The following is a 23192-nucleotide window of genomic DNA, read 5'->3' on the forward strand; positions in this document are numbered from 1 at the left end:
GGTTGGTCAGTGGCCTTCCACTTAATCATTCAGGGACCTATGGTCCTTCTTCTTAAAACTCCGATCTCTTCTAGTGGCTCTTAATGTATAGTTTTGATACCAATTACTATGTTAGAGTATAAAATGCTCTGTAACAGATAAATCCTCAAACCTCAGTGGCTCAACTAAATAGTAATTTACTTCTTGCTCACATAAAGACAATATGGGATTTCTGGTTGGAGAACACTACTACTTACTCTAATATTAATATAAATTATTCTAATGTTAAAATTGTCTAAATATTGGAACTATTGTAAATACTAATATTAGTACTAAAGAATAGATGGGAACCCACCCGTTCAACCCTTCCTAATTGAGGTAATACAACTATGATTAGATGTCATCATTGCCCATCTTTTCTCCATCAGAAGTTTTAAAAAAGGACCGGGATGCTTTACACCTTTGGAGCAGGGGAGAACCACTACAGGGAAGCTCCATGTTCCAGCAAAATTTATAGGGAGTGGAGAGAGCTGATCTCCAAAGGGAAGCAGGAGGATGGCAGAGCAATGCAGCCACAAGAAACTTGAAGCTGAGATATGTTGTGGGTTTTTTGTTTGTAAGAAGCACTGTGTTCACCTTTTATTTAGAGTGTGGGAAGCGCTATATATGATTAAACATAGAAAAAATGAAGAAGTTCTACCAGCAGAAGTCTAAAACTAATGTAGTCATTTTTGTTTTGGTTAGAGAATAAATAGGTATTAAAAATTCTTTTTACGTGTCTGTGTTTTTTGGCATTTTTAAACTTTTTCCTATAATTTATTTAAAAGAACTGAAATTAGATTTAGTTAAAAAAAGGGGTGAGGGAGAGTCATCTCTGATTTTAGCAAGTGTTTAGCATAGGTATGAACTGTTCCCCTTACATTGTCTTTAATAAATCATCACTTTCAAGCAAGTAGAAGAATAGTAATTGCAAGATTGCATTGTTTACTTACAAGCATTCAGGTGGAGTGATTTCTCTTTCAGAATTCTCTTTGATTAAATGCCTACATTGCACATATCTTCCTTTTAAAAAACAAGAAATCATTCAGCATTATTTTTATGTAACCAATACTTATATCAGGGATACAGTAGTTTATCCTGAAAACAAGTTGTAAATACTGTGAATGAACAGTTTCCAAGTGAGAAATTTGTCAAGCTGAGATTTTGCTTTTGGGGAAAAGATGCAGAGAAGTGAAGAATAAAGACTTAAGGTGAGATTTCTTAAGAAATGACATTCATCCTTACTTCCATAAGTTTGAAAGATGGGACATTTTCTGACTCAAAGGCTGATGTTTGGGATTAAACTTATCATTCAGAATGGTTGCTATTTCCTCTCCCTAGCATGAAACATTGACTATAAGGTACAACACATTAAAGAGTGGCATTCTTCTTTTTTTTAAAGAACAGTTTATTGATTTTTTAGAGAGAGGAAGGCAAAGGAGAGAGAAAGAGAGAGAGAGAGAGAGAGAGAGAGAGAGGAAATCACAACATTGATTGGCACACCCCCTACAGGGGATTAAGCACACAACCCAGGCATGTGACCTTGACCCAGAATCAAACTGAAAGCCTCCTGCGACACACAACCAACTGAGCCACACCATGGGCCAGGGCAAAGAAAGAGAGATGGTAGCTATAGCTTGAATTTTGTTTAAGAAATCCACAGAACACACGAGTCAAAGGGCAAAATAAGCTTTCTTTATTTTCACAGTAAAAGTGAATTTGTTTGAAATCATCCTTTCAAGGAAAAATGTGCAGAAAGTAAAGCTTTCTTGAAGCTGAGATAAGTTGTGGGTTTTCTGTTTGTTTGTTTTTGCAATGAATGTGTTATCATATAATTAACTAGTTTACTAATATGAATAATAGAAAATGAGCAATGGGAGGCCACACATTATAAGCATGGTCATCTGGGCAGCTTCACCAGGAAGTTATAGCTTCATGCTCTCTTGAGGCCCACCCACCCGTTCCTTGCAGATCACTGGAGGAAGGGATTGAGTAAAGGGGGAGATGGGTGCATGGGCAGTAAAGTCCTGGTCTCCGAGCGGCTGGAGCTCTCGGTCCTGTACAAGGAGTATGTTGAGGACTACAATATCTACCAACAGAAGATCAAGGACCTCCACAAAAAGTACTCGTACATCTGCAAGACCAGGCCGGACGGGAACTGCTTCTACTGAGCCTTCGGCTTCTCCCACCTGGAGGCGCTGCTGGATGACAGCAAGGAGTTGCAGAGGTTCAAGGCTGTGTCTGCCAAGAGCAAAGAAGACCTGGTGTCCCAAGGCTTCACCGAGTTCACAACTGAGGATTTCCACAACACGTTCATGGACCTGATGGAGCAGGTGGAGAAGCAGACCTCAGTAGCCGACCTGCTGGCTTCCTTCCACGACCAGAGCACCTCGGACTACCTGGTGGTCTACCTGCGGCTGCTCACCTCTGGCTACCTGCAGCGGGAGAGCAAGTTCTCCGAGCACTTCATTGAGGGTGGGCGGACTGTCGAGGAGTTCTGCCAGCAGGAGGTGGAGCCCATGTGCAAGGAGAGCGATCACATCCACATCATCGCGCTGGCCCAGGCCCTCAACATCTCCATCCAGGTGGAGTACATGGACCGCGGAGTGGGCGGCACCACCAACCCGCACATTTTCCCCGAGGGCACCGAGCCCAAGGTCTACCTTCTCTACCGGCCTGGACACTACGACATCCTCTACAAATAGGGCCGGCTCTGCCGCCGCTGCCCTGCTGCCCTCCCCTCTGCCAGGCACTAGACATGTACAGAGGTTTTTGTGTGGTTGTAAATGGTCATATTTCACTCCCCCTTCCCTGTCATACAACCTTCCACGTTTTATTAAAGGGGATGCTGGTGGTGGGAAAAAAAAAAAAGCACCTGTAGGGAAGGTGCTTGCCTGTCTGTCTAACCTGGGAAAATATCACTGGCTAGGGAGGTGGGCCCCAATGCAAGCTCACAGAATCTTTGAAGGGTAAAATCCCCAAAGAGTTCCCTCTCTCTTGTGCCCCTGTTCCCTTCCCTCTCACTCTTTCTCCATGACCCACACTTGCCCACCACGTACTTTCCTGCCATGTGGCCTTAAGCAGCAGCATGGCCCATGGCCATGCGGACCCCACATGCAATGGACTGCAGCTGGGAACACAAGGTAAGCTAGCAGAATTCTGGACTAGACTGGACTTTAATATGGAGGAGAAATTCTGGGCAGTGGCCTTAATTCTAGCCCTGCTGACGAGGAGATTGGACTTCTTCCGTGGCGAAACAGACAGAGATGGGACCTTGGAGGGGAACCCCCTTAATTTTACATCATCAATAAAACTTTCCACAATTCCCCAACCTCCCTTGGGTGGGGGGCTCAGGAAATTCTTTTTCCAATGGCACCTCAAGAACTCCACTTCCAACGATAACAGTTGAGTTGGCTTTGCTGCAGCATCTTTCTACTATTTAGTGAAGTGAGAGAAAGCCTCAAATTCAAATGCTAAGCAGTACACTGACCTGTTTCCATTGCTACCTAGTCAGTGGGCGGTTAATGTCCAGAACAAGCAGGGGTGGCCCTGAAAGAGGAGAGCCATCCCTTGCTGTTTAAGCGATAATTCCTGTTGGTAGCAATTTTCACAAAGAGAGAAAACACTGCTGGAAGGGAAAAAAAAGTTCTTTTCCATTGTCTATTCCTCTATAAGGTCAAAAATAATCTGTTGAAAGGCAGTGGGGGGAAGAAAATCTACCAGACAACTGGTGCTTTGTCTGTACTAGGTCAAATGATTTTTTAAAAACTAATTAACTGCAATGAATGGTTGTTTGTGCATTGGGTGGAAACAAAGATTTGAAGATTCACCTACACAAACAGACTCTGCTAACTTGAAGATGGTGATAGAAGATATTATTTATTGAGTGTTTATGGTGAGCACATTGTGTAATCTGCAAAAACTTAATGAAGTAGGTGCTATTATTGTCTTTGTTGTACAGTGAGGACATGCCCAGCATCACACATGCAGCAGAGCTGGAATATGAACCCAGGTTGGTGAGCTTCAAAGACATATGTAAAACATGCCAGAGAAGAGCTCATTCTTATGAAAATTTAACTTGCAAATGCCTACAAATCTATGTGAGTTGATAGTAAAAACCCAATCATGATAGGCCAAAAATGACAAATAACCTATTTTTCTTGAAGAGTCATCTTTTGAAAAAACTTTCACCATCACTATTTTATACCACTTACTCATACCATTTTGAAGATTGCACAAGACAATTTTTATGTTTGAAAGTCCCTAAAATTGGAAGTAATACCCATCCATTTATGTAATTTTTTTACAGCATGTGTAACATACTTTCGGATGATGGTGTTGATGCGTTTGGGCATGGTATATGAAAAGAAAATAAGTTTAGAATGAGAGTAAGACATAATGTGTCTTAAATTTGGGCATGCCAACCCATTACTTAAGTGTTCTATATCTGTATACTTGGAGTAATATAGTAACATAGATACTTGGGTTATCTGACAAAGAAGAAAAATGAGATAATGTACAAGAAGTATTTAGAATGCCAAATTCAAAGTTACTATGTTGTTATATTTCACATATATAACATATAAAATTGCGTTGTATCTTTATTTAATTTTTTTTTAAAATCTTTATGTTGAAAGTATTACTAATGTCCCTTTCCCCACCATTAACCTCTCCTAACCTTCCCTTACCCCCTGCCCCAGGCCGTCACCACCCTATTGTCTGTGTCCATATGCATTATATATTTAGATATATTATATCTCATACTAGAGGCCCGATGCACAAAATTTGTGCATGGGTAGGGTCCCTAGGCCTGGCTGGCAATCAGGGCCGATCTGTCGAGCGACCAGCAAGGTGATGGGGGGAGGGGGGGGCTCCCGCTGGTACCCGCCTTGGCCAGCCTGGTGCCTCTCCCTCTGGCGGGGTGATCTGGTGCCAGCGCCGGCTCGCTTGCTGGCCAGCCCCCACCCCCAATCACCCTACCACTGCCACTGCCGGTGACCTCCCTCTGCGGGGTGACCAGCAGGGCGATTGGGGGCCCCCCACTGGCACCCACGTTGGCTGACCTGGGGCCTGTGGGCTGGGGGCAGCTCCTGCGTTAAGCATCTGCCCCCTAGTGGTCAATGCGCCTCATAGCAATCGGTAGCTCCACCGGTCATTCCGCTATTCGTTCGATTTGCATATTAGGCTTTTATTATATAGGATATTTTCTAAACCCTGATGGTTCCACTTCCAGGACATAGTTATGGTCCTTCCACTTATACCATCTCCATTGCTACTGTGGTTCAAGCCACTGTCTTCTCTTGCCTGGGTTATTACAAAAGGCTCTTAACAGTTTTCTTGCTTCCACCTTACCCACTTGTGATCTACTAGATCCTATTAAAATGTAAGTCAAATAGTGACACTCACATGCTTAAAACTCTCCAGTAAAAGTCTTTACTCAGAGTAAAAGTCCTTATGATGGCCTTCGACATCACCATTGATCTGCCCTGTTTCCCCCATCAACCCTCTGATCTCATCTATAATTCTCTCCCTTATTAACTCTGTTCCAGCTACACAGACTTCCCTGGTGTTCCTTAAACATCCCAGGGACAATTCTGCCTCAAGGACTTTGGGCTTGCTGTTCCCTCAGCCAAAAATGCTGTTCTCTTCCAAATCCTTACTTCCTTCAAGTCTTATGTAAATTCAACATACCTGAATGACCTTCCCTAAAGCCTGGGATTAGCCCCAACCCCCGCACTCCCTATTCTTCACATTCTATTTAATTTTCCCTTCATTCATAGCACTCATAGCACTCCTTATCACCTGACAAATTCTTGTTTGTTTATTGTCTGTCTCTCTGACCTAGAATGTAAGCTCCAGAACATTAAAAAAAATTAAAAAATGAATGAATGAATGAATGACTTAGTCCTCATTCAGGATTGATAATAGGATAGGAAAGAATCTACCCTTGAAAAATTGGTTTGAAAGCAGATTTTCATAACACAAATTCTGTTTGCCCATCACATATACACTTTAATCAGAGAGGAGCTGATTATAGGACTTGAGCAACACTCCCGAGAAACCCATACCCATTAATCTTTGCCTCTCTTTCCCAGCGCTCCCTCCCTGTCCTCCCACCCTAGTCCTAGCCCCGAGCAGTCACTAATCTGCTTTCTGTAGGGATATGTCTCCAGGGATATGCCTATGGGGACCTTTCACATAAATGCAATTATAACATCTGGTAGTTTGTGACTGGCTTTTTTCACTTAACATAACATTTTAAAGTTTTATGTATGTTATATCATGTCCTGGTATTTTGTTTCTTTATATTGGCAAAGAATAGTCTAGTGTATGGGTGTACCACATTTTGTTTACCCGTTCATCGGTTGATAAATATTTGGGTTGTTTCCAGTTTGGGGTGCTTATGAGTAACACTGCTATGAACCTTATGTGCAACATTTTGTGTGAACGTGTTTCCATTTCTCTTGGGTATGTACCTAGAAGTGGAACAGTGGGGGGGTGGGGGGTAAGGGCAGAGGATCGGGTGGGAACTGGGTGGAGGGGAGCTATGGGGAGGGGAGAATGGGGAACAACTGTAATAATCTGAACAATAAAGATTTATTTAAAAAATAATCAATGGAGAAATCTCCTCGGGAGGGAATTAAAAACAAACAACCAGATAAACAAGACGGTGGGTAATCTGGTCAGAAGGTCAAACCTCCAAAAGTGCACGAAGCTGCTCCTCCTCTGAAGCCTCTTCTCCCCGCTGTTGCCCCTGGACAAGGAAGGGGCCGTGAGGGGGTGGGGACTGAATGTTCTGGAGCATGTCCTGGAAAGCCTGCGGGGATGGCGCCTCCGCATTCTGGAAGGTGACCTGGACTCTGCTGTACAGGCTGAGGCAATTCGGTTCCTGCCCCATAAACCCGAAGTGGTCTTCATCGAACAGGATGAAGGCTCCAGGGATGCGCTGGGGGTAGGCGGAGCCAGAGCGAGCAACAATGCCCACGCCGTAGAAACACATCCTGCAGGCTCGGGGGTAGTTCTGGTCACTGGAGCTCACGCCCGCAGGCAGGACAAACTGGACAGGCTGCTCCTCCAAAGCTGCAGCCCCGGACTCCCCGACACTGGGATGCGCAGGGCTCAGCCAGCCATGGCCCTCGCCGTCCTCAGTGCTGTCTTCTTGCTGCTGCTGCTGCTCCTGGATCACCTGCTCGTGAACCTCCTGGACCAGGCGGGAGTACTTGTTGAAGTTGCTGAAGACATCATCGGGCAGCTGGATGCGGTGCCTGAGGTGGATGTCTATCATCTGCTGCCCAGCAGGGACGTGGTGGTCACCCGTGATCTTCGTGGCCCTGGCGCGCTTCCCATGGAAGCTGAGCATGACAACCTCCAGGCTGTTGTAGGCATTGTGGGTGCCTTTGAAGAGGCCTGGCCTGAGGAGGTCCTCCGGGTGGCTCGGGGAGAGGTAGATGCGGCGGTAGTTCCAGCAGTCGTCATACTGATGGCCGATGAGCTTCATCAGGACGAACCGCAGCCTGTCCTCCTGGAAAATGTGCTCGAGCGTCTGCCCCCATTCTTCCCGCAGCCAGGCGCGTAAATCCTCTCGGCTCCCGCCAGGCATCCTGTGGTGGTGCGTCAGGTTGCACTGGGTGGAAAGCCCGTCCTTCCGAATCTGCACGTGGCAGCCGTGGGGCCCTCGGCGGCCGTACGTGCACTCCACTGTGGCCGATTTCCCCTCTGCCAGGCGAATTCTAAACGCGGCTTGAACTGCATGGAGTCATCCACACGGGGGTCATGGAGAGGCAGGTACGTGCGACCAACAATGCATGGGCCGTCCACCCCTACATACAGCAGTCCTCCATAGGGCCAGTTATCTGGCTGCCACAATCCCAAAATGTGCCTGCATGGGTGGAGCAAGTTGGCATAGAGTTCTCGACAAGACACAGCCATCGTCTCCAGGCTCTGCAAGTTTTCGCCAGCGCCATACTCCTCCCGGCAACGCCGTCTCCAGATGCTGTCGGTGTGCAGGATGCGGTGGAATCTGGTGCAGGCCTGGGCCAGGCTGGGCAGGTCGGTGCCGGGGAGCGAGGCGAAGATCTTCACCAGCAGCTCCGGAGGCAGGTCCTGCAGCGAGCAGTGTGGGGGCGGCCGGGGTGGCATGGGGCTCCTGATCCCTCCACTCCCCGCGGAAGACCGAGCTGCGATGTCCGCCTCCACGTGCTGCCCTTCAGGGGCCGGGCCGGCTTGCTGTCGGCCGCCACCATCGCAGCTGGTCCCAGGCGCTGCTGGCGACACTGGCATCCTCGCGTAGGGCCCGGGCTGCAGAGGCAAGCGCACTCCTCCTCCATGCCTGGCGCAGTAAGCAGCGCGGACCTCTGCAGCCCGGCTTTAAGCTGGCACCTTCCCGCCCAAGAGCCCAGCCACGCCCCCGTCAGGGCCTAGCCACGCCCCCTCAGAGAGGAGCCGATTATAGGACTTGAGCAACACTCCCAAGAAACCCATACCCATTAATCTTTGCCTCTCTTTCCCAGCGCTCCCTCCCTGTCCTCCCACCCTAACCCCGGGCAGTCACTAATCTGCTTTCTGTATGGATATGTCTCCGGGGATATGCCTATGGGGACCTTTCACATAAATGCAATTATAACATCTGGTCGTTTGTGACTGGCTTTTTTCACTTAACATAACATTTTAAAGTTTTATGTATGTTATATCATGTCCTGGTATTTTGTTTCTTTATATTGGCGAATAATAGTCTAGTGTATGGGTGTACCACATTTTGTTTACCCGTTCATCGGTTGATAAATATTTGGGTTGTTTCCAGTTTGGGGTGCTTATGAATAACACTGCTATGAACCTTATGTACAACATTTTGTGTGAACGTGTTTCCATTTCTCTTGGGTATGTACCTAGAAGTGGAACTTTTGGGTCATATGGTAACTCTATGATTTAACATGTTGAGGAACTGACAAAACATTTTCCAGCCGTCCCTGGTTTGGCTCAGTGGATAGAGCGTCGGCCTGAGGACTCGCTTTCTTAGCTCTTTCAATAGTGCTTAACAGATAGTAGGTACTCAGTAATAATTTATTGAACAACTGGACACTTTTTGTACATGTTCCCATTAAAGCAGTCTTATGGAAGCAAATAGCAACCCAACTCTTTTATTGATGTCATCAGACAGCTTTCTAAACAATGAATTTTAATAGGTATACCCCCGTGTATATTTGCATTATTATGTAACAAGTTTGATTTCTCCATTGAAATCTGCAGTGCTGTTTCTTAAATACATTGAAGGACAATGCTAATGTGATTACTCCAGCTTTATTTGTTACACATTTTCTGGTTTTGATTCTGGTTTGTAATTCAGTTGATTCATTCCCTGATGTATTTGTTGAGCACCTACTGTGTGAAAAGTCTGGTTAGATGTAGTCATTGCGCTTTATCAGATTCCAATGAGGGTGATGGGCCCAAACTAGGTTACTGGCCATGAAAGTACTTGGGAGAAGCAAAACTTAATCATGGCAGGATTCGACAACTGATTGAATGTGGGGGCAAAGGAAAGGAGGATTGACTTTCCTGGCTCTTGCTGCTGTTCACCATAGTCATATGGAGAACATCCCTGAACTCCACTAACGTGAGGCCCTGTGGAAAAACCTGCATGGTATACAGAAGCTCACAAATCAGACTCAGATGGGGACTTAAGATTCAAGGGGAGGAAAAGTTTATGATGCAGTTCTTATGTTAGGATGTCTGTAGTTTGCTTTAAGATAACTCAGCATAAAATGAGTTTTATAACGTGTTTGTTATTTAGATTAAACTGCAACCTAAGTGCATTCTGATAGGAGATTACCAGAGGTGGCTCTCCTACACAGATGGTGTTTCTGTGATCCATAGTTACTCAACTATTTAGTAGAGTGAGTGTCAGAATGACTGTTTACTGGTATAATTACATGACTTGTTAAATAGCAGGAAGAGCTAGAAATGGGTAATTTCAAGATTTATTGATTGGTGAAATATTTTAGATGCGCTCCATACCTGCAGGTAGAACATAGAAAAATCGACAGAATCCTGATGTATGTATCTGTATGAATGTTGTCTTAGACCAGCGGTTCTCAACCTGTGGGTCGCGACCGCTTTGGCAGTCAAACCACCCTTTCACAGGGGTCGCCTAAGACCATCCTGCATATCAGATATTTACATTATGATTCATCACAGTAGCAACATTACAGTTATGAAGTAGCAATGAAAATAATTTTATGGTTGGGTCACAACAGGAGGAACTGTATTGAAAGGGCTAGAGGTTGAGAACCACTGTCTTAGACTAAGAGGATCCTTGTCTCTCTAGAGTGGCTAGAGCATCTGGAAACAAGAAAGAAAGGCCAGGATGGAGGGAAGTGGGAAGGAAGGGAAAGAAGTAAAATGGGAGGGAGGATAACATTAAACATACATTTTTTATTTTTTTATTTTTTCTGGCATTCCTGATTTGCTGAAGCCTTCATCAAGGCTTTGTTGGCCTAGTGTACAGCCCGGCAAAGCCCACCACAATGCTGTTGTCACTTAGGCTTCTGGAGAAATCACTTGGGCATTTTGTGCCTGGTCACTTGTATTCAATTTCTCCCTGCAAGATGCATCAGGTGATAGAAGAGCAGCTCAAGGATAGGGAGAGAAGGCAACTGAAAGTCAAAGGAAGGTAAGAGCAAAGAACCATGAAGGGCCCTATGAAAAATTGAGAAGAGTTAGGGGCGAATTGCTGAAAGATATTATCGCTGCCTGGTGCCCTCAGGGCAGCTGCCAGTTGGCATGATATTTTTCACATTCCTTTACACAACTGAAAGCCTATGACCTTGCATTATTTATGAGGCAACTGAATATTCTTGCTCTAAAATGAGTTTTCAGACCTCTGCTTGGTATTTGATTAAAGAAAATCAATCTCTGCATCAGTTTTCAAGCACTCATTTTCTTTCAGTCCTTCAGATTTTCTCTGTGTTAGTGCACTAAAACTATTAACTTTCCATAATATCCATGAATTGTCAGACATGGAGAAACATATTACCAAATTTAAGGTATAAAACATGTCCTGCTTGCTTTAGTCTTTCTCTTTAATTATAGTTTTCGGAACTTAAATTATACAGCTGTCTATCAAAATGTGCAAATAAAAAAAAATCCCTACCTTGACACAACCAAAATAAGATATTTTTATGCATAACTAAATTACATGTTTACCTTCAATATGCCTTATTCATTACCTCACAAAGAATTTATTTTGGATATTTAAGAAGCTTTCTTTTTAAGTAATGTCCTGATTCATGCTGCAACATGGATGAGCTTTGATTCCATTGGTATGAAATGTCCAGAACAGGCAAATCTTTAGAGACAGAAAATAGATTAGAGATTGCCTAGGGCTGAGAAGTGGGTTCGGGGATAGGAATTGACAGCTGATGGGTATGGATTTTCTTTTATAAGGGATGAAAATGTTCTAAAATTAGATTTCAGTGATGTTTGTGAGCCATCCTCTTTTATTTCCCTTTAACCCCCAACAAATTTGCACATAGGAGCACATACCACTTTAAGTACTGACATAGCAAAACCACATAATTGCATTTAGTGTTATTCAGTGGTGAGACATGCGATTGTTTATAACTCATCTTTCACAAGTTGGAATGTGGCCAGTGATTTCAAATCCATACACAGGGTGCGATGTTTCCCAGTATAATTAACAAGTGAGAATTGAAGTGGCTGGTGCTGTGCATCTCGTTTTAGCTCAATCACCAAACCATCCTGCAAAACCAGGAACTACAACATAGAGAAAGAAATTATATTTCAATAACAATGCTCCATCTGTAGCAAGTCAAAGCCGATTACACTCACTTTTCATTTTCTCTGTCCACATTGTGAGGACCCAGGCCAGTCAAGAGGGATAAATCCCTGTTAGAATTTTTTTGCCTGCTACCGGTTGTGCAATGAATGAACAGACACATACACAAAAGGAGATAGGTTAAAGAAAATCACTTATGTGAAAGGCAATAACATAGTGTCTTAGCATATGATGGGTCTGTGATAAAGAAATGATATACTAGTTTCTTAAGTAGGAGGGGGTGTTTTCTGCTAAACAGAAAGCAGGCTTCAACTTGAAGCTCTTTCCTAATACATATTTGCTGTTTTGCTATATGGGGGATTCAGAGTATAATTAGTGATTTTCAGTATGTAGACCTTTGCTTATTGGGCAGGAGCCAGAGGACAGAATATATATAGAAAGATGACCTACCTTTTGTTTGTAGCTGCACTTTGTTAGATGGAGGAAAGGACATTGAATCTGTTTGGTAGGTGTTGGTGTTTTTAACCTTTCACTCTGGTCTCCTTTGAGAACTGTCAGGAAATTTTTAAATTTTCACTCTTCTGCTTTGACACCTACAAATCAAGAAGTTATAGACGTCCTAAAAGACAAGGACATTTTCCAATTTAGCAGCCCTAGCCTTCCAGCTGATTTGAGAGAGGTGTTGAATGCATACTAGTACATACCATGCCAAATTGCTTTGACCCACAACAGTAATGGGAGACAGAGAGATTAGAGAATTCAGAGAAAACTCAAAGCACAGCGCACTATCTCTGCAATTATGTGGGATATCCCCATAGTGTTGGTCTTTGTCCCATTCTTGGCACAGAGCTACTAAAACCCTTTGAATTTCCTAAGTGATGAGAGTGTAATATGAGTGATTAAGTGTCTCTCATTCATAACAAGCCCTTTTTAACCACACATGAGTTTATGTTAATGGCCTGACTTTTGGAAAGCCTTGTGGATGGGGGCTGGTTGCCAGGAAAACCAAGTGCATGTTTAGGTATTTGGAACTTCCAGACCCTCCACCCCCAGGGAGGGGACAGGGGCTGGAGATGAGTTCAATCACCAATGACTTAATCAACCATGCTTAGGTAATGAAGTTTCCATAAAACCTCCAAAGGATAGGATTTGGAATACGATTTTTTACCTTTTTTTAAAAAAAATTTTAAAATTGATTTCAAAGAGGAAGGGAGAGGGAGAGATAGAAACATCAATGATGAGAGAGAATCATTGATCAGCTGTCTTCTTGCACAGCCCTTGCTGGCATTGAGCCTGCAACCCGGGCATGAGCCCTGACCAGGAATCGAACTGTGACCACTTGGTTCATAGGTTGATGCTCAATCACTGAACCACACCAGGCTGGAATACTTCTTTGATGGACATGTGGGGTATGAGTAGGGAGAGGGGTATACCCAGGGAAGCATAAATGCTCTGTCCTATTTTCCCCATCTATGTATCTCTTCCATTTGGCTATTTCTGAGTTATGTTCTTCTATAATAAACTGGTGATTAGTAAAATATAACAAAATAAGACAGACAAAATATCTCCATAGTGGCAAGCATCTAACAACATATTTCTCCATCCAAGAGCAGGGTAGCTCCAAATCATCTTTAGGACAGATACAGGTGCTGTGGACCTCCTAAAATTTGGAAGTGGGAGCATTTGTTTTAAGGTTGCATAGAAAAAAATGAGCTCATCTCGGGGCAGGATGTATCATTCATTTACTCATTTCATTCTTTCATTCAACTCAATAAATACTGAGTGTCAAGTATGTGCTAGGCCCTGTCATAGGTACTGGAGATAATCTATTAAGTTAAAACATTAGAATTGATAGTGACACTAAGAAGGAGAAACAAAAAGGAGGAAAGAAAATACATCCTATATAATAAAAGCCTAATATGCTAAGTGTCTGGTCATCCAGTCATCCATTCAACCAATCAAAGTGTTATATGCTAATGATATGCTAAGGCCACTCAACTGCTTGCTATGCCATGCACTGACAACCAGGGGGCAGACAGTCAACTGGTTGACCAGTCGCTATGACGTGCACTAACCACCAGGGGGTAGATGCTCTGACTGGTAGGTTAGCTTGCTGCTGGAGTCTGGCTGATGCAAGACAGGCTGGACATGCCCTGGAGCCCTCCCGTGGTCCCTCCATAGCTGGCTGGGTCCCGTGTCCCTCCCTGGCCCAATCGTGCACTGGTGGGGTCCCTTGGCCTGGCCTGCACCCTCTCGCAATCCGGGACCCCTCGGGGGATGTCAAAGAGCCACTTTTGGCCCGATCCCACAGGCCAGGCCGAGGGACCCCACTGGTACACGAATTTGTGCACTGGGCCTCTAGATAGATTATAATTGTTTCTAATCTTCTCTCATCTCACTTCCTAAGAGGAAGAAGCTTAGGTTATTATTGGCCCATGGTCATGGGGATAATGGTCAAAGTAAAACAAACAACCAAAGAGACCATGAAAAGATTTGTGGGATTGCATCAGAAAAAAAAACAACTTTACTGGAAATGACAAAAAGTAGATATGGAAGGGAAAGTAGTGAGGGAGAGAGAAGAGCTTGTATAAATTAAGTTTGCTTGAAACTAATTTTGAAGATCCTGAAGATGAATAGGTAAGGGCTTTTGTGGCCACTTCTGTGAGTATGGAATTAGAGATGAGAAATTTTGTTTGAATAAGTGACTTGTTCTTTTGGAATTTTCTTTTTGGTTACATTCATTTTTTTTCCTAATTTATTTTTGAATTGATAGTGCATGGTTTCAGAATAAATAAGTATGTATAGTAAAAATATCTCTTTCCGAATCTATCCCATAGTTCTCCTTCCCTAAGGCAGCAGTTGTTAACAGTTTCTACTATGTCATTCCAGTAATATTTTCTGTATGTGAAAGCAAATATAAATGTATAGTATTTTTCTTCTTTTTGTGAAAATGGTACCATACTATATTCATAGGAAAAATGGGGAAATTTAGAAAAACTGATCATATCAAATATTGGTGAGGATGTGGAGGAATTGCTGGTGGGAATGTAAAATGGAACAGCACTTTGGAGAACAGCTTGGCAGTTTTTTAAGAAGATAAACATATACTTACCATGTGATCCAGTCATTCCCTTCCTAGGTATTTACTAAAGAGAAATGAAAGTAAATGTACATAACAATACTTGAATACAACTTTTCATAGCAGCTTTATTTTTACTAGCCAAAAGCTGAAAACAACCCAAATGTCCGTCAATAGATTAATAAATAAAATAATTACTACATTAATACAAGGAAGACTACTTAGCAATAAAAGAAATGAACTATTGATACATACAACAGTTTGAGTGAATCTCAAAATAATTTTGCTAAGTGAAAGAAGCCAGACAAAAAAGAGTATATTTATTGTGTGACTCAATTTATATAAAATTCTAAAAAAATGCAAACTTATCTATATTGATGGAAAGTAGGTCAGTGGTTGCCTGGGGCTTGGGGAAAGAATGAGGATGAGTGTGAAGACGGGAAGGGAACTTTTGCAGGTGGTGAATATGTTCATTATTTTGATTGTAGTGATGGTTTCATGGTTGTATTCAAAACCAAATCTTACCAAATTGTACATTTGAAATATATACAGTGTATTTTATGTCACTTATCCTATATAATAAAAGCCTAATATGCAAATTGTCCCCTTGACCGGGAGTTCGACTGGGAGTTTGACCAGGGGGCAGGGCTGGCCGGCCAAACACCTGCCACCCTTCCCCTGGGCTGGCCCCACCCCCAAACACCCCCCCATCCCGATCAGGGACGGGGCTGGACGACCAACCACCCATGGCCCCTCCCCCATGGCTGGCCTGGCCCGGTCAGCCCTGATCAGGGTGGATGGCCGGATCCCACCTGTGCACAAATTCGTGCACCGGGCCTCTAGAACCTCAATAAAATAATTAAAACATGCATCTCTTTTGACCAAGTAACTTCACTTGTTACGATATTTGTAAAATATATTTAATAGAGCTTAGTTGAAATGGTAAGTAACTGAGAACAATGCAATTCCCATTATTAGGGGATTAGTTAAATAAATTTGATGTCTTTATACAACAGAATATAAAATTGTTAAAATAATGTTTTTAATCTTTATACACTGAAGGATGCCTAAGTTTAAAAAATAGTTTGCTTACTGAAGGGGAAAATTGCGCAGCCACTGTGGACAATAGTTCCTCAATAAACTAAATACAGAATTACCATATGACCCAGAAATTCCACTCCTAGGTATATATCTAAGAGAACTGAAAACATGTGTATGTGTAAAAACTCATACATGAGTCTTTATAGCAGCATTACTCAAAATAGTCCAAAAGTGGAAATAACCCAAATGTCCATCAACAAATATAGTATATGCATACAATGGAATATTATTCATGTATAAAAAGGAATAAAGCATTGGTACATGCTACAATGTGGATTAACCTGGAAAACATTATGTATCCAAGTGAAAGAAGCCAGACACAAAAGGCCACAGATTGTATGATTCTTTTTGTGTCAAATGTCTACAATAGGCAAATCCATAGAGTCAGAAAATAGGTTAGTAGCTGAGAAGTCCTGTGGGAAGGGAGGAATTGGTACAGGGTTTCTTTTTGAGGAGGTGAAAATACTCTGGAATTAGATAGTGGTGATGGTTATGCAACATAGTAAATGCAGTAAACCATTAAAGCGTACAGTTTAAAATAGTGAATTTTATGTTATGTGAATTACTATATTGCAATTAAAATTATGTTACTTTAAAAAACCTTTGAGAAAAAAACACCTATGAGAAGTAGAAAATGCAATGTTAAAAAAATAATCTGGATATTGGGTACTTGAGTAGAGTCAAATACAATTTTTGTTTAAAAATTAATGCATATGTTAATACGTATGTTAATAAATTTGGAAGACTATTTGCTGAACTGTTAACAAGCATAATCTCTGAAGAGTGGGATTATAGATGACCTTTACTTTCTAAGTAATACATTTAGGTACTATTTGATTTAAAAATACATATATAACGTTTGTGATCAAGTAAAATCAAAGACTTAAATGATTAAAAACATATGCTAGCAAAGTTTGACCTTTATATTTCTTTATTAAAGAAATATGCTAGCAAAGTTTGCTATTGGTTACATCATATAGGAAATCTTTAAAAAATTATCCTTTGCCCTAACCGGTTTGGCTCAGTGGATAGAGCGTCGGCCTGTGGACTGAAAGGTCCCAGGTTCGATTCCGGTCAAGGGCATGTACCTTGGTTGCAGGCACATCCCCAGTGTGGGGTGTGCAGGAGACAACTGATCGATGTTTCTCTCTCATTGATGTTTCTGACTCTCTATCTCTCTCCCTTCCTCTCTGTAAAAAAAATCAATAAAATATATTTAAAAAAATTATCCTTTGATTACATGGAAATTACTCTATATTCACTTTTTGTACAAATTTAGGTTTTTTTTATATTGAAAGAAATATTTGCATATTGAAATATTTTTAAAAGTTAAACATTTTTTAAATTAAAAAAATTTTAATTACAGTTTACTTTCAATATTATTTTGTATTGGTTTCAGGTGTACAGCACAGTGATTAGACAATTATATTAAAACTAGAGGCCTGGTGCACAAAAATTTGTGCACTGGGGTGGGGGGGGTGGCGGGTTCCTCAGCTCCGCCTGTGCCCTCTCTCAGTTTGAGACCCCTCAGGGGATGTATGTCCACATGGTGGCTTAGGCCTGCTCCCTGGGGGATCAGGCCTAAGCTGGCAGTCAGACATCCCTCTGGCAGCCCGGGAGCCCTCAGGGGTTGTCCACTTGCCAGCGGGGAGCAGGCCTAAGCTGCAGTCGGACATCCTTAGCGCTGCTGAGGAGGCGGGAGAGGCTCCTGCCACCACCACTGTGCTGGCAGCCGTCAGCCTGGCTTGTGGCTGAGCAAAGCTCACTGCTGCACTGACCACCAGGGGGCAGCTTCTGCATTGAGCGTCTGCCCCCTGGTGGTCAGTGTGTGTCATAGTGACCAGTCAATCCCAGTGGTTCTGCTGTTAGGGTCAATTTGCATATTACCCTTTTATTATATAGGACATTATTTTAAGTTTATTACTCTTGGTCAGTTCAGACTTCAATTAGGTTAGTTCTTCTCCAAGGATCAAAATTACGCCTCTCTCAAATCAACACTTCATCAGTGGCTGAGATGAGCTCTTTGTGATCACAAAGGCCTTTATGTGTTTGTGTGGGAGGCATGAGAATGTGCCTCCCAGATCTACTGCAGGATAATTAACCACAGCATCAGCTGCTGTGCTCTGACTTCCATCACTGTGTTCACACCAAAACCCATTTCCCCTGCTCATGGCAGGGAAATGAAAGAAGACCCGTTTCTGAAAGATACAGGACTGCTCTGAGGGCATCTTGGCTTGAGGACTCTCTGTGGGCCTTGCCAAAACTTCCTTAGAACAGTGCTGCAGCCTGAGATCTTCCCTTTCTCCTTCACAAGGGCCAGATCAGCATCGGCTCAATGGCTCTCCCAGCTTCCTCCAGCTCCTCATTTTCCCACACCAGCATTTACCCCAATAAATCTCTTACATAACTAATTCTTTCTTAGCTTTTGCTTTTCAGATAACCTAGACCCGTGGTTGGCAAACCGCTGCTCGTGAGCCACATGCGGCTCTTTGGCCCCTTGAGTGTGGCTCTTCCTAAGCCATAGGAGTACCCTAATTAAGTTAATAACAATGTACCTACCTATAAAGTTTAAGTTTAAAAAATTTGGCTCTCAAAAGAAATTTCAATCGTTGTACTGTTGATATTTGGCTCCGTTGACTAATGAGTTTGCCAACCACTGACCTAGACAAACACAAGTGGTACCAAGAATGATCCAAGAAAAAACTGTGATTTGGGACTGACCCACTGACCATCCAGTGGGCAAAAAGGATGTTAACCTGGTTGATAGATGGGACATAGTCCCTATCCTAAGGTGGTGACTCAAGTGTTAAAGATTTCGTTGATGGTGACTCCTAAATGACCTGGCAAAGGAGAAGCTGTTGCAGGTGTGATGATTAAGGCATTTGAAAACTATGGAGAGAACAATATCCTCAAAGACAGCAGGGTCGACTGGTTATTGCTAAGCTATATTGATGCCAGCACAGGAATAATGAGAGATCCAGAGCCCTAACAGGAAGTTAATGGTGAAGTGTGGGAGGCAGAGGGTCTTTTTGATAGCTTACCTCCTGTAGTGTGAAAGAGCCGTCACAGTTGAACAGGCAGAAACTCAGACAAGTGCAGAGATCCCCAGATGTTTGAATGTTGAGCCAAGATCTGTTATACCAAGGTCAGGGTGCTGGTTGGGGAAAAGTGGGACCCTAAGTGGGATGGGGAATTGTAAATGGATACCTCTGAGTATATTATCTTGGCAGGACTACCTCCTGACCCCCAAATCCTTAAGGTTTGCAGAGGTGTCCCACCCTTCCTTTAAATGAAGATAGAACGTCTACCATGCTAAAAGAATGCTGCAGAGCTCCGGAGTGTTTAGCTCAGTGTTTAGAGCATGTGGACCAAAGGATCCTGGGTTCGATTCCAATCAAGGGGCACGTACCTTGGTGCAGGCTTCTCCCCAGCTGGGCCCTGGTCAGGGTGCGTGCAGGAGGCAACCAATCAATGTGTTTCTCTCACATCGATGTTTCTCTCTGTCTTTCTCTCTCTCTTCCACTCTCCCTAAAAATCAATGGCAAAATATCCTCGGGTGAGGATTAACAAACAAACAAACAAACAAAAAAGGATGCTGTAGAGACCTCTCCCTCACCAGGAACAGGTGCTTCCTTTAGTAGCTGCCCTTAGCTCCTCCTTGTCTGAACCAGGGTTCAGTCCCAGCACAACCTGGGTGGGTACATGCTGGGAATTACTGAGAAGGAAAGAGACTATACTCCAGAAGAGCTGCAAGAAATAGCATGTACGGGTAGAAGCCAGAGAAATATACCTTGGATTGTATTTTGAGAGTGCTTGATAAGGGACCTGAAATCTAACTTTCTCAGGACCTAAGATTTTTTTACCTTGACAGGAACCTCAGGGAATGGGGCAAACTGCTAGGGTGGTTCTTAGAAATGGAGAAAAAGCAATGACAGCACTCAGTGAAGTGGAAATTTCCGAGTTGCCCTCAGTAGGAAAGGATTCTGCCACAGTGCAAGCTACACGGCTCATTAGTCCTTATCATCGAGGAAGGATAGAGAGGCAGAGGGAAGCGGGAACCCCAGAATGTACCCTGTGAAAATCCAGGCTTCTGCCACCTCATTGAAGTTTTTAGGGAATCCAATGGTGAGGATTTCTTCTCCAAAGTAAAAGACAGATTGGTTTATCCTGTCCCCTCAGCTCTGGGCTCTGCAGCATTGGAGGTTCTGGTCCCCACATGGGGGGACATTCTTGCCAGTTACAGCTGCTGCCTGGGCACTTTAGACTCCTCATGCCTACGAACCAGCAGGTTAGGAAAGGAATCACAGCTTGGGCCAGCATAATTGACTCACATCAGTAGGAGGAGATAGTGTTGCTTTAAGCACTGAGGGCAGGGAGAAAGAGATGTGGCTGGAATCCACATGGCCCCCTCTCGCAGTCTCTTGGTACTTCCAAGCCCCATTGCATCTGCTAATGGAACTGTGCTGCAACCTCGGCCTGAGAAGGGTATGGTTACAAGAGATCAGACCCCTCACGAGCGAGCGAAGGCTGAGTCCTGCCAATGTGAGGGCTGAGGGTGAGGGGTAATTTAGAATGATGGAAGAGGAGGAAGAGAAAAAGTTCCAGCTGTGGCCCTGAGATCAAATGCAGCACCAGGGGTTGTGCTTTATTCTACCAACTTCCCTTTTCCGAGTTGTTCCTTCAGGAATCAAGGTCTGTAGGGACCACGTAGAAGGTGGTCCTCCAACTTAAGAGGAGATGTAGATCTGTGCAGCGTAAACAAAAGCCTGTGGTGGCCATGAAAACACATCTCTCAGTTTTCCCTTAATTGACTCACAGACCAGCTGCTGGCCTCTGAAATCTATCACCACGTTTGCATTGAGGCTGTGCTTCCCAATGGCTTCTCCCAGCCAATGCCCGAGTGTGGCAGGGATACTACGCATGTTCATATCTGTAAGATGCTGGCCGCCTCTGTAGGGTGACTTTGGCTTATGGACTGTCCATAAGCCTGGCTGGAACTTTCTTAGAACTGTAAAAACAAACAAAAAAACAAAAAAAAAACCTTCCTAGTTTCTTCTTTCTTTTCTTTCAGAGGTGACAGGTCTGTATGATCTTCTGATGGCTCCTCCACCAGCTCCTTCTCCATTTTCCCTCACTGGCATTTCTTCTAGTAAATCTCTGCGCATCTAATCCCATATTGGAATCTGCTTCTTGGAGGACCCAGACAGGTGGTTTGTATATGTACCTGTGGGCATCTAAGGCAGGATGGCAAATACATCAAGCATGTATGCTAAGTCTAGTCAACTTGTGTCTGCCAGGAGTCTGAGTTGAGACAGATTCTAGAGCTGTATCTGATCCTTCGTAAAGAATGCCATGATCTATTGGCAAGGTCTGCCATGAGGGCAAGGGAGGAGGGCCTTGACCTTTCATTATAGCTATTTTTGAATTTGGATGCTTCTAAAATCTCTATCGAGAAGGTCATGGTCAGAGGGGTATTGTATTTGAAGATATTGTTAATGATGAATGATATTCATAATGATAGTAATGATTAATGATAATTATGGTTAATGAATAATAATAAGTATTACTAATAATGATATAATGATGATATGACATAATGATGTAATAATATATAGTGACTATATAAGTAAAGATAATGCTGAATGCTGAATAATAATTATAAAATGGTATATCATTAAGGAGCCAAAAATCATTATAATATAAAACAATACTGTGGGGCCTTGACTTACGAGTTTAATTCGTTCCGAGACCGAGCTCGTTAAGAAGCTCGTTAAGGAGCTCCTTAACTCAAATTACTCTATCAACTCAATGCAAAAAATCGGCCGAGAGACAGCTGGTATCTCAAAAAACTAGTTAGTCGGGACACTCGTAAGTCAAGGCCCCACTGTATGTAGTTTAATTGTATTATATAAGCAATAATATTTTCACACTGAAAGTGACACTGGCATCTAGAAGAAAAAATTCAAAGCATAAGGACATGTTAGTGGTCTCCAGCTTTCCCTTGGGGTGACTGCTCTGATGAGCTGATGTGATTATTTCTGTTTCCTAGCAGGTCTGTATTATGGAGCCCGTCATAACATGATGCTCTTCATTAATATTACTTATTTCCCCATGTGACTTTATACTTGTCAAACAACATTATGACATTAATTCGATTTTATAAATAGACTAGAGGCCCAGTGCACGAATTCGTGCACTCGGGGGTCCCTCAGCCTGGCCTGCGTCCTCTCGCAATCTGGGACCACTGCTCCTAACTGCTCGCCTGCTTGCCTGCCTGATCACCCCTAAGCATTCGCCTGCGTGCCTGATCGCCCATAACCACCTCTGCCTCGGCCCCTGCCACCGCAGCTTCATCCAGAAGGATGTCCCAGAAGGTCGTTTGGCTGTCTAATTAGCATATTATGCTTTTATTATTATAGATTTTCCTACTAGAAAGAGGATGTGCTGATCAGATGATTATAGGTATTCTTTTCTATCTAGCTTTTATTTCCTTCCTGTAAAAACTCATTTCTAAAATTATAAAAATAACCCTTGCTTATCATTAAATAATTTTAAAAGCATAAAGCAAAATTTAAAGTCCACTTCTTACACAGTCTCCTTTCAGTCCTACTCTGTAGGAGTAACACTGTATTTTTGGTTGTAAATGGATTTTCTCCACTGGATATCTGATGCTCCACGTGCTTTCTATATGACTTTGTTAAAAAGAATTTCTTGTGTATTTACCCAGAATGAACTAATAAAACTGAGCTTCTAAATACACAAAACCATGGGTCCACCCTTTCATTCAAAGTTCTTTTTATCTTTATGAGTCGTTCTTTCATTAAGTCTTTTATGAAGGCAAACATTATGCTTTGCAAAAAGTGTAAGCTTTAGCTACCTTTCCCAGAATATAAGAGATTAATTTGGGAGATTATGTGTAATGCTCTGCTCACTGCATTTTATGGTTTATTCAGTCTTATGAACTAGCACCACACATTTGCTTTTGTGTGAATTATATTACTTTATAGTTATTTTCCCAAGGAGACTTTTCATTGTCCCAAGGGTAAAGTGTGTGTGTGTGTGTGTGTGTGTGTGTGTGTGTGTGTGTAAGAAAAGTGACTTACTTCAACAATTAATGAAGACAACTCAGAAATGATGTTAATCAAGCATGGCAAAATGATGTTAATCAAGCATGGCAAACGGCCCACAACGAATACTTTTGCG

At 42.9% G+C, this 23192-nt stretch overlaps 1 protein-coding gene and 1 pseudogene across 1 annotated transcript; one reads left to right on the forward strand and one right to left on the reverse strand.

Moving 5' to 3' along the window:
* The first annotated feature begins 2030 nt into the window (after nt 1–2030).
* Nucleotides 2031–2875, forward strand: LOC102431440 (annotated as a pseudogene).
* Nucleotides 2876–6709: 3834 nt separating this feature from the next.
* LOC102431747 (F-box only protein 31-like) lies at nt 6710–8345 on the reverse strand. The gene is given in 3 exon segments (XM_014453651.1): nt 6710–7755; nt 7758–8237; nt 8240–8345. Coding segments are annotated over 3 exon segments (1632 nt in total).
* Between the last annotated feature and the right edge of the window lie 14847 nt (nt 8346–23192).

Source organism: Myotis lucifugus, unplaced genomic scaffold (assembly GCF_000147115.1).
Source record: "Myotis lucifugus unplaced genomic scaffold, Myoluc2.0 scaffold_26, whole genome shotgun sequence".
Lineage (NCBI taxonomy): Eukaryota > Metazoa > Chordata > Mammalia > Chiroptera > Vespertilionidae > Myotis > Myotis lucifugus.